This window comes from Macrosteles quadrilineatus, unplaced genomic scaffold, assembly GCF_028750875.1.
Source record: "Macrosteles quadrilineatus isolate MER2022 unplaced genomic scaffold, UCM_ALF_1.0 Scaffold_5__1_contigs__length_97177068, whole genome shotgun sequence".
Taxonomy (NCBI): domain Eukaryota; kingdom Metazoa; phylum Arthropoda; class Insecta; order Hemiptera; family Cicadellidae; genus Macrosteles; species Macrosteles quadrilineatus.
The window spans coordinates 48,947,616-48,965,671 of NW_026542598.1; the positions used below are offsets into that span (position 1 = coordinate 48,947,616).

The following is an 18,056-nucleotide window of genomic DNA, read 5'->3' on the forward strand; positions in this document are numbered from 1 at the left end:
ATAACACCAAAGGACAAGCATTTGTTTGCAAATGGATGGATCATTTGGTAAAAAAAAATAGATACAAAAAGTAAACTACTTAACTGTTTTTGTTGCAGCCTACCAAATGTGCTGTAGCAACCACTTGTTTCATCATCTATATGTACTAGGCCTATGCTACAATAATAATTAATAGATATTCGATTAGTCGAGCAATCTTTATTGAATTACTTTGTTTGAATTTACCAAATGGTTTGTCCGTTGGAATTAATAAATACGCCCGCCACAGCAAACCTGCAGACTAAGCGAATTTCCATTTGCCCGATTGGATTTACAATTAAATATCTCCTTAGAAATTGTATTCCCTATCTAAATAGCTTTAGCTTAACGTATAATTAGTTTGCTGCAACAGGGATGGTATAAAGTGTTTTTTTTTTCTGAAATGTTAATAGTTAAGTATAAAATAAATGCTTTTTCTAAATTTGATCAAAATATGTTCATAAACAAGCAAACTACAACAGTCTATTTATCCTCTATAAGAATACCATGATATTTTACAAATTATCTTTTACCAGGGGCATGATAAATAACATTTTAACATACTACATAATTTTTTTAAGCTCTACAAAATGGTTTTAGGAGAAATTGCAAAATTTTATGTTTTTAGGGTCAAAAATGGGGAGAATCCATTCTTACTCCGTAAATTCCCCCCACAAACCCCCGTTCCCATAGTCCGATCATGAGGTTCGCGAACTCGTTCGTATAAATGTAGGTTTACAAGTTTATACCAAATTTCATCATAATCGAATCATTCTTGCTCGAGTTATCGTGCTAATGGACATATATAAGAGTTAATACATATGAATATGAACGGATTGTGTTTTTGGCCTCTGGGGACCTCAAAATGATAAACCTTCTGATTATAAGTGAACTTTATATGCACTCTGCGCCCAGCTATTGTACCAGATGAATGATGCATTCAGTTATTCAACTCGTAGTCTGCTGAAGATGAATATTCAATGCGATGTTCCAGACGACTTAGTTAATTGAGATCGATCTTGACGGGACTTAATTTCTTTATGGTAATTACAGGGTAAGTAGCTCTTTAATACTGATGCTAACGAAATTCCAAAGAATTTGTGAGGCTCCATAAAGAAGGATAGGTCTTATGATAGTTTTGTAGATTTTAAGTTTAGTGTGATGAGACAATAATTTTGATGATAATAATTTGTTTAGAGCATACATACTTCTACTGGCTAGGTTTATTCTATTCTTTATTTCTATGTGTTCTTCACTTTGTGAGCTGACAATAACTCCTAAATATTTCAAAGACTCAACTTGTTCATACTGTTGTTCTATTTCTGTCATGTTCTCCTCGTTCTCTGCTCCCCTTTCAAATCTGACAAGTTTTGTTTTGTTGTCATTTATTTTCAGGCCCACCGCTCTTGTTTCTCTTTTAAGGTAAACTTTTACCTACTTTAAACGTTACAATCGAATAAAAGCGAACATTCAATATCCATTATAACAGGCAGATTTAAAATATAATGAGATACTTCTCTTGTATTTTTTAAGTTTCTAGCCAAATAAATTAGGCCTACTTGGTAAAAATAGGTATTTTTAACAATTTTAAAATGTTAACATTTAATCTAGTAGCATAGGCTAACAATATTTTAGGATGGTTTTGAAGTGATTCTCGACGTATTATGGTTATCCCGAAATGTGAACAAATCTCAACATTCAATTTATTTGTGTAGTTTAACGCCTAATCTTTCTGTAAGCAAAACGTTCTACATAGACGTAGCGCGTGAAGGCGTTAGGTTTTCTGCGTCTGTGATGTTTCTGTCATAGATTTAGCATACAATACTCCTAGAATTATCATCGTTATGGATCAGCTGATCAGCTGACGACAGTTTTAAGGTTACAATTATGCTTTTTACAGCATTTATTTCTGGTTCAATGAGGACATTATTCACAGAAGTGTTAACAAAATAAACAATAATAACATCGTGGGTTCGCCCAGAACTGAGACACCCTGTAACACAATTAATTTTGATAAACATATTTAATCTTCTTTAGGTTTCATTCATCCAATAGATCCTGAGGATGCCTTCGACGTAGCCTCCTGTTCTCAGTTGCTTCGCCAAGATGAAAAGCTAGTGCACCAGGAACATTGTTTAAAGTCTTCAGAAATTTGTAGGTGGTTTTTTCAATATAGGCCGAGAAAGACTCCACTCCTAGCTCTTCATGTATATGCCTGTTTCTAACAAACCAGGGAGCATTCACCGTTATTCTTAGAATTTTGTTTTGGATCACTTGAATTTTGAAAAGTTTGTTTTTTGATACAGCTAATCCCCTGATAGGAGATGTAATCAAAGGCCGAAATATTTATTTGTAGATTAGAACTGTACAAGCTGGCTTCAGAGTATATTTCCTATTGATCAAAGGTAAAAGCTTTGCAAGACGTGCATAACCTTGGGACAGTTTTTTATTGACAGGGTAGTTTTGTTACAATTATGTACGAGTAATTCTGTCCGGTTTATGTAAAGGTTATTCAACTGTTTCTTTTTATCAAACCAATTTTGTAACTACTGTTAACCAAAATCATTACCTATTTCAATTAATGCTCGTCCTATGGTATTAAAACCAAAGAGCAAGGTGAAAGTAATGTGTAATAAATAAGATACAACAATTATTTATTCAACATCAGCGCATTCAAAATTTACCAACTTGAAACACACAGTAAATACACTTGAAATTGTGTAATAGGACGAGGAGTCTACTTTGAAATATTCAAAGTCAGTGATAGTTCTGACAATCTGTTATCCCTTTGGCTTATTCAATATTCATTTGTGATATCTAAGTAACCATTAACGTAGTTTATTTCACCAAAGGTGCTTTATAGTAACTATTTTCGATCCGAAATCAAGTTTTACGTTCGAGGCGAAGCCGTGGTCGGAAAATGTGCGAAGGTTGAAAGACACATTTGTCGTTGTGATTAACTATATTTTTTGACATATTTCACAATTAATTAAATAACATACCAAGCTAAAAAAAATGAAAATGCTTTTCACGAAAAGATATTTTCACCACACTATGATGTTTTTTACTGTATTACATACGTTAATTGGTGGCTGAAAGTTACTTTTTGCTGGTGTTAACATATGTTTTATTTACATTTTATTTCTAACATGTGTTCAAATTATTCTTTTGTTTACTTGTTGAATTGTTTATGTTTACTTACAGATTGTGGTTTAATAAAAACATACTTTATATTTTCGTATACAAAATGTGAACTTTTATTAGTAAAATTAGTGGAATCAACAATGGCGACGAGTAAAATGGTAAGTAGAAAAGAATTGGATTTGTATCTCAAGAAAAGGAAATTGCTAGAACTACGTTTGAACAAACTCAAGGATGATTTACATTGATACATTGATACATTGAGGATTGATACATGTGAACATTCTCAAGATACATGCACTTACTATACCGATAAGCTTTCAGCAATATGGACTGACCTCGAAGCTACACAGTCAAATATTGAACTTCACACGAATTCAGTAGAAAGTGAATTAGAAATTCGATGGCAGTTAGAAGAAATACATAGAGAGATACGAACATTCCTTGAAGCAGAAAAGAAAAAGTACAGTACACAAACTGCTATGTCTGCCTCTACAATATCTCAACATGTATCTAATATTCCTTTCCAGCCATATACACAAGAGGAAAGTTTTCAAAACTTCACTCGGCGCTTTGAAAACTACACAAAATTACGGGGAAACTTAAGTCCAAAGGTCAAAGTGGATTTATTTTTACAATCAATCACCCCACAAGTACACGAACAGCTATACGATCTTTGCATACCAGATGATCCACATAACAAGCCATATGAGGAATTGATTCATCTGTTAATGGCACAACTAGAACCAAAACCCAGTATTTGGGCACGTCAGCACAAATTCACATTACGTACTCAACTCTGTAATGAATCTGTACAAGCTTATGCAAATGCTCTTCGAAAGCTCAGTGTCGAATGCCAGTTTACTTGTACACATTGTAATGAATCCGTATCTGAAATTCTACTTCGAATGCAGTTTGTCAGGGGACTAAGAGACTCTGATATACGTCTTCATCTTCTTCAAGATAAACTATTGCAACCGTTTAAAGAAGTAGTCGAGAAGGTAGACATTAGAACTAGCGAAAAGTGAGAGCAGAATAGTTAAGACAAATGAAAATCGAGAGGAAGTACACCAAGTATCGAGCAAGAACAAACACCTGGATAGTAAGTCAAGTAAATCTAATCATATACAACTCTCTGATTATCAATCTCGTTTTGAGAAACTGAAGAACAAGTGCTATAGATGTGGTGATGATTCACATAGAGCTCATCAATGTAAGTTCAAAAATGCAGAATGCAACTCGTGTAAACGTTTTGGTCACTTAGCAAGAGTGTGCTTAAGGAAACCAAACAAGGAAGTAAAACAATCAGATGAAACCGTAGAAAATACAAGTGATGACACTCATGAAATTTACCAACTCCATTCAAAATCAAATGACAAGTTTATGCTCGAGGTAAAAGTGGAAGGACGACTCATGACAATGGAATTAGATACAGGAGCGGCTCTCAGCATTGTATCATATGATACATTTAAACTTTTAAATTCTCCAAAAAGGATTTTCAAAACAAATGTTCAACTCAGGACATACACTGGAGAAATAATTAATCCAAGAGGAGTTGTTTTTGTAGATGTTCAGTACAAAGATCGAAGTTTTGTTGGAAAACTGTACATTGTAAACAAGTGTGTAGACTCTATATTCGGAAGAGAATGGATAAGAGAGATTCAGCTTGATGCAGCTGACATACATTCATTAGATTCAAGTGAAACAAATGAAAACATTCAAGAACTAGATAAACTGATGATTCAATACGAAGACATTTTCAAAGAAGGCATTGGGGAAATACCAAACGAAAAGGGCCATTTTAATGTAAAAGACGAAACCCAGCCAATCTATATATTAATACGCAAGCAGGTTTCTTTTCACAGTCATAACTTAATAACGGTTTGACGGATTTTAACGTTTGAGGTGTCAAAATAAAGGTATTTTCACGTAGATGTGCAAATACGTGTCATAATATTATGAAAGGGCACCACTTAAGTCCACTTAAGGGCTAAAGTTCGGAAGGAGGCGCTATCTGTTGACATTAGATCAAACTCATTCCCCTTTGTTTACAAATAACATATGGACGTAGTTTGAAATACTTTTTAAGGTTAGACACAGACTGCAGGACTTAAAACTTCCAGAGCAAAGCCAGAATAGATATTTTCATTTAAACGTCTGTTAAATAAGTCTGGTTCAAAAAATAGTTTCCTAGCAAAACTTAATAACACATTGTGCGTAATATTTGAATTAGTTTAACTTGCTTCTTATTTTACTGAATTACCATGTAGTTTTGGTTAAAGTTCGGTGTGATGAACAAGTGAATGTTTGAAAGTGATTATTCTTAGTGCAGTTACCTACCCGTTGCATTACCGTATCACGTAATTTACAATGTATATCAAAATTCCGTTGTAGTGTTTTCTGTTGTTTGGTTAACTTACGTATTTTTATCTCAATTTAAAATTAAGCCACCAGTAAGATGAAGAACTGTTAGTGGCTGGAGGGAACGCGGACGTTACCGCTTGCATCAACCTAACCTACCAATGGAACATTTGAAGGATACAAAGTGGCAGTACCATCGTGGTGATACATCATGGATACATCTCCTCAGAAAAATGAACGTTAAATGTTTACATTGTGGTGGCTTACATTTTAAGCAAAGGAAAGACCGAAGCAGTTCAATTTTCACTCATTGTTACCATAAATGAAAGACCCGTTTACCTCATCTGCGGAATTCACTATCCTTTCAGGAAGTTATTGGAAACTCCCAATCTGAAAACAGGGCTGCGAGGCTTAGATCTAAAATTCGTCAATTCAATTTCACCTTTGCCATTGTCAGCTCTGAAGTTCATTTAGATGAGAGGATCACACAGGGGATCTACAATTGAAAGATCCATGACACGTGTTATCTCCGAGTAAATAATCTAATACCTTTAGAAGGTCATCGTGAACCCGCACAGATGTATAGTTGAGTACGACGTTGGCACTGGAACCCAACAGCGCTTGAAACACAATTCAAACAAAAATGCCAGGAAAAAATATGCGGGAATAGGGTCACACTGCCAACCTATTTGCCTAATCTTTTAAAATTATGGCAGAATTTTAGAGGATTTTTAGAAGGGACGAGAGGTGTGATTAGTACAGTGAGATTCATATGCTTACTTATGCTACTTAAATAAATGTCGCAGCTATTTTTAAAGCTGAAACAGAGCACAGCCTGGCCAAATCAATCTTAGGTCTTTTCCAAAAACTAATAATGTTAAACGCGAATCCGTTCTAGATCCGTCGTTAGATCCACTTGCTTACCCTCTTATGTTCCCAACCGGAGACTTTCGTTGGCGCCCCTAATTTAAACACGCCTAAAAACAGATATAGGTAGTACAAATAATTTAACAATGCTATAGTACGTGTCGTAATGGTTGGTGAAAGAGAGAGATTTAATATAATTATTATGTTGAATTCAACAGCTCAGGAGCTAGAATTGAAATGAATTTTATGAGCGATTTAGCTTGTTACAAAAAGTCTAAAAACTCACTACAGTGTGTGGTCGACATCTACGTTCTCATAGAGGGCACCCACCTACATAAGGATACTGTACGTAAGGATAGCCAAAGCATTACGAGAGCGGATCTATATTTAAATATCGTATACTACTTTTATAATCTTTTTACAACATTATATTTTTTATATTTATATAATCATTCAGAAATTACTTTAGAGTGACTCTTTGATTAAGTCTTGCTGTTTATTTTTTTACTGGTTATTCTTTCATTACAGCCTGCAGTTTTGCTCGGTTTCGAGCAACAGGTTATCTAGTTTACATCAAACCAAGACACATGCCATATGCATTACAAGAAAAAGTAGAGAAAGAACTTGAACGACTGGAAAGTTTGGGTATAATCACACAAGTCGAATCATCTGATTGGGGCACACCAATTGTTCCGGTCGTCAAACCAAATGGTTCAGTCAGAATATGCGCTGATTAAAGGTGACATTGAACAAAGTCATCTAAGACGAACACTACCCTATACCTCGGATCGACGATATCATGTCAAAGATGCATTGTGGAAAGATATTTTGTACTCTTGATATCAGTAATGCATACTTGCACCTGGAGATGGACGAAAACAGTGCCATAATGCAAACAATCAGTACTCATAAAGGGCTGTTTAAGGTGAACCGATTAATGTTTGGAGTAAAAGTGGCACCCTTGTTATGGCAGAGATTCATGGACAAAACATTACATGGCTTAGAAGGTGTACAATGTTTCTTCGATGATGTCATTATCCAAGGATCTAACCGGGAACAGCTTCTTCGCCGACTGAAACAGGTGTTCGAACGACTGAAGACAAACGATTTGAGGCTAAATAGAGACAAATGCAAGTTTTTCCAGACGAAAATTGAGTATTTAGGTCATGTGATCGATAGCAAAGGGCTACATAAGTCAGATACCAAGATACAGAGCATTCTGAAATGCAAAAGGCCAGAAAACGTTTCTGAACTCCGAACTTTCCTGGGCCTAGCAAGTTATTACAACAAATTCATAAAGAATTTGGCAACACTACTACATCCGATGAACCTACTGCTACGAAAAGGAAATCCTTTCAATTGGAATTCATCTTGTGAAAAGAGTTTTCAGAAGATTAAGGAAATTATCACAAGTGACGACGTTTTGGTTCACTTTGATCCTAGCTTACCTCTGGTCTTAGCTACTGATGCTTCACCGGTAGGTGTGGGAGCCGTTCTGTCTCACCGCTATAGCAATGGAACGGACAGACCAATTGCCTTCGCCTCTCGATCTTTAACAAAATCAGAGCAAAAATACTCTCAAATCGACAAGGAAGCTTTGGGAATATATTGGGGCCTGAAATAGTATATTACGTTACTAGTCCTGAAAATAAGTGTTTACCGGACGAGTGTGGTCGTTCCCGTGCGAGACGAAGTGGAGTACGGGATTACCATACGAGTCCGGTAAACACATTTTGGACGAGTTACGTACGATAGTTTACGCCATACTGTACTTAAATCTCTACAAATCCTTATATATTACCACCAACTAAAGGACTAAAAATCACTAGTCATAACCTCTAAGCGAGGTTATGTTTTTGTCTACAACCACTCATTGCCACCCAAATACAGTATAATCAGCTGATTGGTGTCCGGTAAAACTCATTGCATAACAGTAGTACGCAATGAAACCCCATTTGATTAAGCTGGCGGCAAACAGCTGTTTTCTGGACTAAATACTTGCGTGGGAAGTTCGTTAAAACACTGTAGTATGGCGTAAATGTTTTTCCCATTTTCTTATGGCCGCAAGTTTACTTTGATTACAGACCACAAACCGCTAGTCTCAATTTTTAATCCAGCAAAGACCTTACCAACAATCTCGGCAACACGGATATTCAACTATGCTCACTTTCTCTCCGGGTTCAACTATGACATAGAGTACAGGCAAACTGCTCATCATAGCAATGCAGATTATCTCTCACGTTTCCCTACCGAAGTTGTACAAGAAAATGCAATAGATGACCTCTCTAAGTACCACATAAACCAACTAGAAACACTTAATGTCAACAGTACCGTGGTGGCTAAGGAAACTATCAACGATTCTGTGTTGGGTCCAGTCCTACAGGCCTTAAAATCAGGACAATCTGTCGAACAATATGGATTTCACGATAACGAACTGTCCATTCAAGATGATTGTGTACTGAAGGGCTGGAGAGTCATGATACCTCAATCCCTCAAACCTCACGTGCTTCGAGAATTACACGTAGCTCATTTAGGAGAAATAAAAATGAAGGTTTTAGCTCGCAGTTTTTGCTGGTGGAAAAGTATAGACAAGGATATTGAACAGATGGTAGCTGAATGTCGACAATGCATTGAACAATGCAACAACCCGAGAAAAACTATCCATCCATGGGAACAACCTACTAATCCATGGGAGAGAGTGCACATCGATTTCTTAGGACCAACAGATGGCCAACAGTACCTCATATTAGTGGATGCTTTTAGTAAGTGGGTGGAGGTGATACAGACAAGAACAACTACAAGTACATGGACAGTCCAAGAATTACGGAAAATCTTTTCAACTTTTGGGTTTCCTCAAATCTTAGTTTCAGATAATGGAAGACAGTTTGTTTCCCAAGAGTTCAAAAACTTCATGAATGAATGTGGGATTGTTCACAGAACAACGGCACCATATCACCCAAACTCAAACGGCCAGGCTGAAAGATACGTGCAGACTGTCAAGAAGGCGTTAAAATCCATGGAGGGAGAAAAGGGTACACTGCCAAATAAAATCCAAAGGCTTGTAATGCAACTCAGGCAATCCCCGAATTCAACTGGTACATCAGCATACCACTTAATGTTTGGAAGGAGTGTACGAACAAACCTCGCAATAATTGTTCCAACATTAGAACCGAACAAATTTCAGAACAAGGGACTCCAAGTCGGTATAAAAAGGAATTTCAAAGTTGGAGATAAGGTTCAAGCGCGGGTATATGTCAATGGATCATCCAAGTGGTACTCGGGCTATATAACTGAAAAGCAAGGACATGTAATGTACGTAGTTCAGCTGGAAGATGGGCGAATAACTAGAAGACATGTTGATCAGCTGATTCTTCGCAGAGTGCCTCAGCACAGTAAATAGAGGAGGAGGTGTTAACATATGTTTTATTTACATTTTATTTCTAACATGTGTTCAAATTATTCTTTTGTTTACTTGTTGAATTGTTTATGTTTACTTACAGATTGTGGTTTAATAAAAACATACTTTATATTTTCGTTTACAAAATGTGAACTTTTATTAGTAAAATTAGTGGAATCAACAGCTGTCATCGTAATTTGGGGACCGAGCAGGTTTTTACAGGCCGGGGCCGCAAAATCAGCTGTCCGCTTACTTAAAACATTAATGCATTTTAAATACACAATCAAAACCCATAGCATTGCAATAGAATTGTGATATTGTCACCGTTGCCTAGCAACTATTTATTTTTATTTTTGCTGATTCCTCAAATTATTTCTTCACATAACCTTAAAGTTGTAGTTGTGTTGACTAAACACATTATTATAGTTATTAGTGCGCATTATTATAGTGGTGAATAGTGGTAATAGGGTATAGTGTGGTGAAAAATAGCGTTCGTACCACGGACCGAAATGGTTTTGCAGCTCTCGATCGATTTAAGTTCTCGACTTCGTCTCGAACTTAAAAACTATCTCGAGCCGGCAAAACCTCATTTTCGGCCCTAGGTACGAAATATACTATTTCAACTACTTGCAACTTGTTTTCAATTCTGCTAGTAAATAAGCAACTATTTAGTACTGTATGTGATTCGATCATTAATTTCGTCTATCACGATTGTGTTACTATACATACCATCGATATGTCGAAGTATTGACAAGAATGCAATAATAAGCTAAAACCTTTCTTTAAAAAACCAATCGATACATAATGTCGATCTTTGCGATTGTTATAATCGAAATCGACAATGTTTACAACAGCTTAATTTTAATGTCGGACTATCCACAAGCTACTGACTTTGTTCAGGATCGAACTGGTAACCCTCTTAGTACTAGATGAGTACAAATTATCATCATATAACTTAGCTATGATACAGCCACTAAAACAATAAGTGCTTCAAAAACCTTCACATTCAAAGTCAATGTTAAACTCACTTATGTTGTTGTACTAGTGTCATAATATTATTTTGTATCAACATTGGATTGATTATAGGATATGATTTCATATCTTATATTGGAACTGTTTACATGTAACATTACAGGGAATAAAGTCAGTTAACTCCTAAATTGTTAAGAATACGCCATAACTAAGAATGTTCTGCAGATTGCAGTAATTTTGCTCCAGATAATCTTGTTGTGGCTTTCATGGCACATTCAGGTCTAATTGGAAACCTGATATGCTTTGCAGTTCTACGGAATTGCTAATTATAATTTAAATTTATCTTATTTCTAATGTAAATACATCTCTATTATTATCTGATGAGACTATAAAGCTATGTTATAAAGAGGTATGTTGATAGTTTAGTATTTGTATGTTGTGATGCCAGTCTGTGACGCTCACAGCTGATTTTATAATTTAATACATACACAACATTTTTGTTAACTTCTTAGTAATGCCCGTTACGGCAAACTAAAGAATGAACATGGTCTTTAAGTACTTAGAAACATAATATTTACATTTAGTTAATATTTATGAATTTTTACACTCTTAACAAATTTTACACAGCACAATGGACATTTTAAAATAAAACAGTCTACTGTATTTTGTATAACCAATCATTTATTATCATTGACTATATATACCTACAGTATAGTATCATAGACTATGTTTTATCTATGATAGTATATATATCTGTAGGTATATATAGTCAATGCTATTATCTAGTGAAAAGCCTACCATTGATTAATAAAAACAATATTATGTCCAAAAATCAATAGTGATAATACTAACAATTTCCAGCTGCAGATTTACAACTAATAATTATACAAGGTGTTTAGTGGTCTTGAAAATACAGGGTGTTACGTCAATAGGCCTACGCGAAAAATTCACAAAAATAGCCGCCATTTTGAAATGAATTGAGCTAATTGAGTTCTGTTTCCACCTAAATGTTGCTCATAACAAGACCTTGTAAAAATGTACAATGAGATAATAGGTTGACATGAGGAAATTTCGAGATATGAACCCGTGACCTTCATTTCTGGAACACCCTGTGCTTGGATAACGTTCTAAGTATTTTAAATGGATTCTTCGTATGTGATTTAGGTAGGAATAATTTTATTTCGCGTTTCTAGATGAAAACGTACTCCGAAAAGTATGTGCACATGTGGTCTGCCTCACTCTGTGTATTTAGTGGTGATACTCCATGAATATAATGTCCACTAGCTAATCATACGACCACTAGTAAATCATGAACAAAGTGAGAACTTAGCTGAGATAATGTAAATGTAAGGTATTCCAGAGTGTTGGGAGGTTGTGTCGGTGTCTATAACTTTGTAAACTTTCCAGACATCCCATGTTGCCTGACATTCACGTAACCTCTCAACAAATCCATCAAGTGTTTAGTTCGCAACATTATTTCACAAACCGCTTGGACTGAGTTTTTGTTTCTTACGGTTCAAAAATCCCGATTTTCCATACTTATTTTAGATATTATTCTTACCTAATATAGCTATCGGCTAGTTTGTAAATAAATAGTATTTTTCACTACTAGTCACGTGACCCATTTCGGGGCGAGGTAGCGTTTTACATGCGAGTCGAAAACGAGCATGGGAAACACTATCGAACCCTTAAAGTGGGACTTTCGTGACGAGTATTGAACGATACTTTTCATCACTATGAAAAAACTACTTCATAAACCTTAAATATACATTTGATATTTCGTAATCTATTCATTTTTCGAATCTAAATACAATACGGCTGTACAATAAATTTTAGTGTAAAATTCAGCTGATTGTAGCTTTGTTGATATCAGGTAAAGTATTGTTTGTTTAGCGAAAAGTAATATTTATGTAGCGAAAGTAATTAGCAAGGAATTACATTCCAAAGTTAAATGCAAGTTTAATGTGAAAGTTTAAAACCTGGGTCGGTTAAATATTTTAAGATAGAGGAATGAATTGGTTATATTCACAGGCAAGGGTGAACAGTAAACTTTCCACCCCCACCTCTCACAGATTGCGAGGCAATTTCACAGAATTAGCACAATTTTCAGAGTTTGTTTTGCATTATTTATGGTTCTTGCCTGTTGTAGCTTTAACTAACAAATCTGCCACTATTGTAAAACAATCTAACCCTCTGCTTTAACCATATTTCAGTAAATATAAGTGATTCCTTGAACCAGATACATTCTTTAATTGTGAAACAATACCAACATTTTACAGAAATGGTTAGTGTAAAATATTTTTACTTCTAAAATTTATAACATTCCTAAAATTTCCTGTACCATAAACAGCAGCGTGTTAAGATCTTATATTCAGGAGGGGTATGGTTCGTCATAAGGTCTTGGTCTACCAATACTTTTTAGAAATTAGAAATTAAGATACTGTTTTTAAAATCTCAGTTTTGATATTTTTAAGGACTGTTGATATAGGTACACTACAACGATCCCGTTGATTTAACAGTTGTATGAAATAAAATACGAGTTATTTTCAAATATAATTTTGAAACTTTTGACTTACAAGTTATACCTTTTTTGCATGTAAGAGGAATACCCCGACGATATTCTGATTACCCAGATATGTATACTTCTTGAAATATTCTATCTTCTGTTCTCAAAAGTTTCTTCTTGTTATATCCTAAGATTTTGGTGGTGATAATAATATAGTGACATAGTAGTTGTGATGAACGGCCGAGGGGTCGAAGATCGAAGGCGCTGTCCCTCCAGCCTAAAACAGCACCGTTGAAGTTGTGTTGTTCCAGTGGGCTGAAATCCTGAGGCTGTTGTACGACTATGCCCTCCCTCTTCAGCCTAGCACTAGCACCGTATAATTAATTGGTTCGCTGAGTAATCAATGGAGGTCGAAGGCATAAACCTGCTTGTGATAATCCAACGAGGTTAAGAAGTTAAGAGTCGTAGTGAGGAATCCACCAATGAGGACTCAAGCTGTGGCACTAATAGACAAGTCTGTTGTTGTCAGCCTATAGTATCTCACAGAAGACAGATATGTTCACTAAAAACCAGTCACAAGTCAGATGGTGAATCAAACTATTAGTTCACAAATTTAATTTTTGTGTTTATAACTACAATTAATTACACACTAAATAGTAATGATTTTGCTTATGGTAGATTTATTTATCGTGATGACATGTATTCACATTTCAAAAACGAAATCTAAATAATCTTATCTTACGCTGTCTGTTTTGTGTGTTTACGCAAGAGGATGGTCGGGTAACTATCAATCTACCTTTATTAACTGACAGTCCATATTCCTTTTTGGCCTTTTTGGTCCACATTCGAACAAAGCAACCTAGACGCTTGAAAGCGAGCACTCAGCACTATTACTGGGCTACCGGAACCCAGACAATTATATTATTTCATACATTCTAAAACTAAGGAAACAACACACTCACTCATGAAAATACATAAATGGTTTGGATGACGTAGTAACCTATAGGCATAGGATAATGGATTAGCTTACAGTGATGGTTATTATAGATAGGCATGCTGCAAGTTTGACGTCAGTGTGATGTGGTCTAATAAATGTCTAACACCCTCTTTACTGTTCACGCTTCCAAGATCGTAAACCTTAACCACACTCTTCGCAACACTTTTAGCCCAGATTAGATTGAACGTAAATTTTTGTGTGTAATACAATCGTATACAAGTTCTTATAAAAAATCTTTTATTCTAAATGTTTTTAGCAATATTAATTGTAATCATTTTTTTCTTGTTATGGTTAATTAAGTATATAGTACACGAAATTGTAAGGTTTCCGGTTCGACCATGAGAAAGAAAATGGGACCAAGAAGTTGGGTTTAGATGGCTCAAAACTTAACCCAGGTGTTCTTGATCGTGAGTTGTTATTGGATAACAATCCTGGCTAAAGAATTTGGTCAGTAATAAAGCATCACATATCACCCCTCTCTATTCTACATTAATTTTCACTGTCGGATCATGGTCCATGGACTTCTGCTTTCGGAAAATTAGTGGGAAATGCACACTTAATTAGTTTAATGTGGGATAAACAGTTGACTTTATATCAGAGCATTTTTCAATACGGTTTGAGTTTCAGTTTCATTGTCAAAAAACCTTTGTACCATCATTAACAGGAAGAATGTAATTTATTCCAAACATTCATAATTCTTAGTTTTCAATCATTGATACAGAACCAAAACTAAAATACTTGTTCATCTTACTTAGGCGAATTTCCCACATAGGAAATAAGCTATTGCCATCATTTAATCTGTGCTGTTACCGTATATCCTAATCCTTTCCTTATGATACGACTAACGTTTGCGACCACAATGCACAATCATATCCAACAAATCCCTCTAAATTGTTAGAAACATCATTAAATTACATTATTATATTTTTCTTGGAACTGGGAATATCTCAGAATCTTAGTTTTGAGATAAAAACAATATTTATGCTGGGCTCTGCCCTTGGAAAATTCGTTAACCATGCCGTGATGTTTTTAGATTGTGTTAAAAAACCTACACTCAATTTCGCAGATAATTAAATATCAGCTTCGAACCAGATCCAACTATGGGAACGAACGGGATTTTACTAGGGGGTTTATGAGGTAAAAATTTGGTTTTCCTACAGTCACCCGACAAAGTTGGCTTCCCTGTACTGTTTATAGTACAGAAAGCTGCTAATTGCTGCATATTTATACTTTGCCGTACGGTTTATACTTTGCCGCACGGTTTATACTTTGCCGCACATCAGGATTCCAACCAAACAACACAAAACAGCGTGGTTTTATTATGCACGTAATCCGTGTACGCTTGGAAATAGGTTGGCAACACTTAAAGATAATAATACTATGAACAGCTGATTGACTATTATAACTACGATTTAACCTGTCATTTCGTGTTTATAGTTTTGGTATTTCTGAACTTTCTGGACTTTTCTTTTAAACGTTTTTAAAACATTCCTACGGTCTTAACAAACAAGAAAATACCTTTAAAGCATTTTTTTTAGGCGCGGAAACCACTTCAAATTACAAAAACATACGGAACTATATTCTCAAAAGACGGAGCACATTTCTTGCCGAGGAAAAATAGCGGAGTGATACGGACCACGGGTACTACTTTCTCCAGGGCACCATTTGTGTAATTGTGTTGCTAGCTGAACCTAAAAACGTGTTGTATAGTGTTTGAAAGACTAATTGAGCGGAGCGAGCGAAGCGAGCGAAGCTCTTATACTACACTCCTGCTTTTTTATTACAAATACTCCTCCTGAACGGCTGAAGCGATCTGCATGAAATTTAACACAGTCATAGTAACCAACCATGGGAAGGTATAAATCTGAAACGGTACAAATCGGACCATAGGACTTTTCCCTACATGAATGCAAACTTTTGGAAATTTAACATGGGCCTTATGGGTTAATTGGTCGCCATGTCATTATTTGCGAGTAAACACTAAAAAGTAAACAAGAGCCTCAACATTAGTCAACAAATCTACCACATGATAAATACAGTACAAAAGAAAAAATTGGATAATACTAAAGAGCATATTATAGTATATTGTATGTAATACGAAATGATTAACAATCAGTTCTATATTGAGTGATTAAACTCCATGCCGTTTATATTTAATTGTAAAATGGTTCTGTTCTTTTTAACAACAATGAATAGTTAACTAATTAGGCCTAAGTTTATGTTGCTTGGAGAAGGAGAAGATAAAACGAGGTCATTAAAAAAACACTACAACATAATTATACCAACAAAAATCACACCGCCCTTGATTTGCAAGAAACTTTGTAAAAAATGTTCTTGTAGCTAAAAATACAAAATCGTTTTACGAAATGAAATCACAACCACGTGGTTTACAGGCAAGGTTTAAGACTAAATGGTGTAACTTAGACAATAAAATAGTTGTATTGATAAATTTTATTGCACAATAGGGAAATTTTGAAAGTGGTTGACGACAATTTCTTACTTTTAACTGCTAAAATAAAACTAGACCTAAGTTATAGGCCTATACTAAGTGAAGCTAACCCCAATCCCTCACAACAATAATACTGGTAAACAGTTATTGAGGTAATTGAATTGGTGAGTTTTATGAATGTTCAATGCAAATAAGTCTTCTGTACAAATAAATGATTCTTTTTTTAATAATGAAGAAAGAAGACATTGAAAAAAATAAAGAAAAGCAAATTCTACATACAATGGGTAATAATAATATAATAATAATCGTTATTGCCTTTTAATAATACAGGTATTGCTTAGGCCTACCATGATTCATTTGCAGTATCGAAATTATTGAGCGGAGTGAAGCGAAGCTCTTATACTACACTCACTGCCTTTGTTTTACAAATACAGGTCAGGCTCCACCTGACAGGCTTAAGCGATCTGCAGGAAATTTGGCACAGTCATGTAACCAACCATATGGGAAGGTATAAATCTGAAATGGTAATATTCGGACCACAGGACTTAAACCAATAATAAGGGTTGCCGGAATTAGGCTGATGCACCATATTGCGTTTGGAATCTGTAAATAACTTACAGCATTTTATGTGAGCAAGACGTGCAATTAATGTAGACTTTGAATATCTATCTGATTGGAACATGTTCAATTCCTATTTGCAGTCTACAAATAGGAATTCCACTAATGTGAACCAAATATAACACAATTCGTTGACTTGAACCCGACGTATCATTGACTTTGAATACTGCACATAGACATCCCATATAAGTGAAGCAGAAGTAGGCCTAAGCCTACCATTGACTTCGGATACTGCAATTAGGCATTTTATATGTGAACAAAATAAATGGACCATTGATTTATTGAGGATACTGCAAGTAGACTATTCATTTACATGTACCATTGGGTTTGGATACTACAAGTAAACAATCCGTCTACGTGAACCATACGTACTATTGACTTTAGAATCTGTAAATAGGCATTCCATTTATGCGAACCAAATATATCATTGGCATTGGATACTGCAAGTAGACATTTAATTTATGAGAACCAGATGAAACATAGAATACGGTTCCTGCAAGTAGACGATTCATTCACTTAATCCTGACTTATGATTGACTTTGGATACCTCTGCAAATAGGCATTCTATTTAAAATGCAAAAAAAATCATTGATATTGAATATGCTGGCTCCGCTCAATATTGCAAGCAGACAACTGCATTGTACACCTAGTTATTTATGTTTTATAGTGACTGTAGGAAAAATATAATGTGTAACACGAGTGAAAAAGGCCTTTGCTGCACTCGTAAACA

General features: G+C 35.2%; 1 protein-coding gene across 1 annotated transcript; it reads left to right on the forward strand.

Moving 5' to 3' along the window:
• Positions 1 to 8,425: 8,425 nt before the first annotated feature.
• LOC128995582 (uncharacterized protein K02A2.6-like) lies at positions 8,426 to 9,787 on the forward strand. The gene has a single exon (XM_054420599.1). The coding sequence runs from the start codon at positions 8,426 to 8,428 to the stop codon at positions 9,785 to 9,787; it is 1,362 nt and encodes a 453-aa protein (XP_054276574.1).
• The last annotated feature ends 8,269 nt before the right edge of the window (positions 9,788 to 18,056 follow it).

What these genes read in the sequence shown, in the direction of transcription:
- LOC128995582 (XM_054420599.1), top strand. Translation starts at nt 8,426, where the DNA reads ATGTTTTTCCCATTTTCTTATGGCCGCAAGTTTACTTTGATTACAGAC.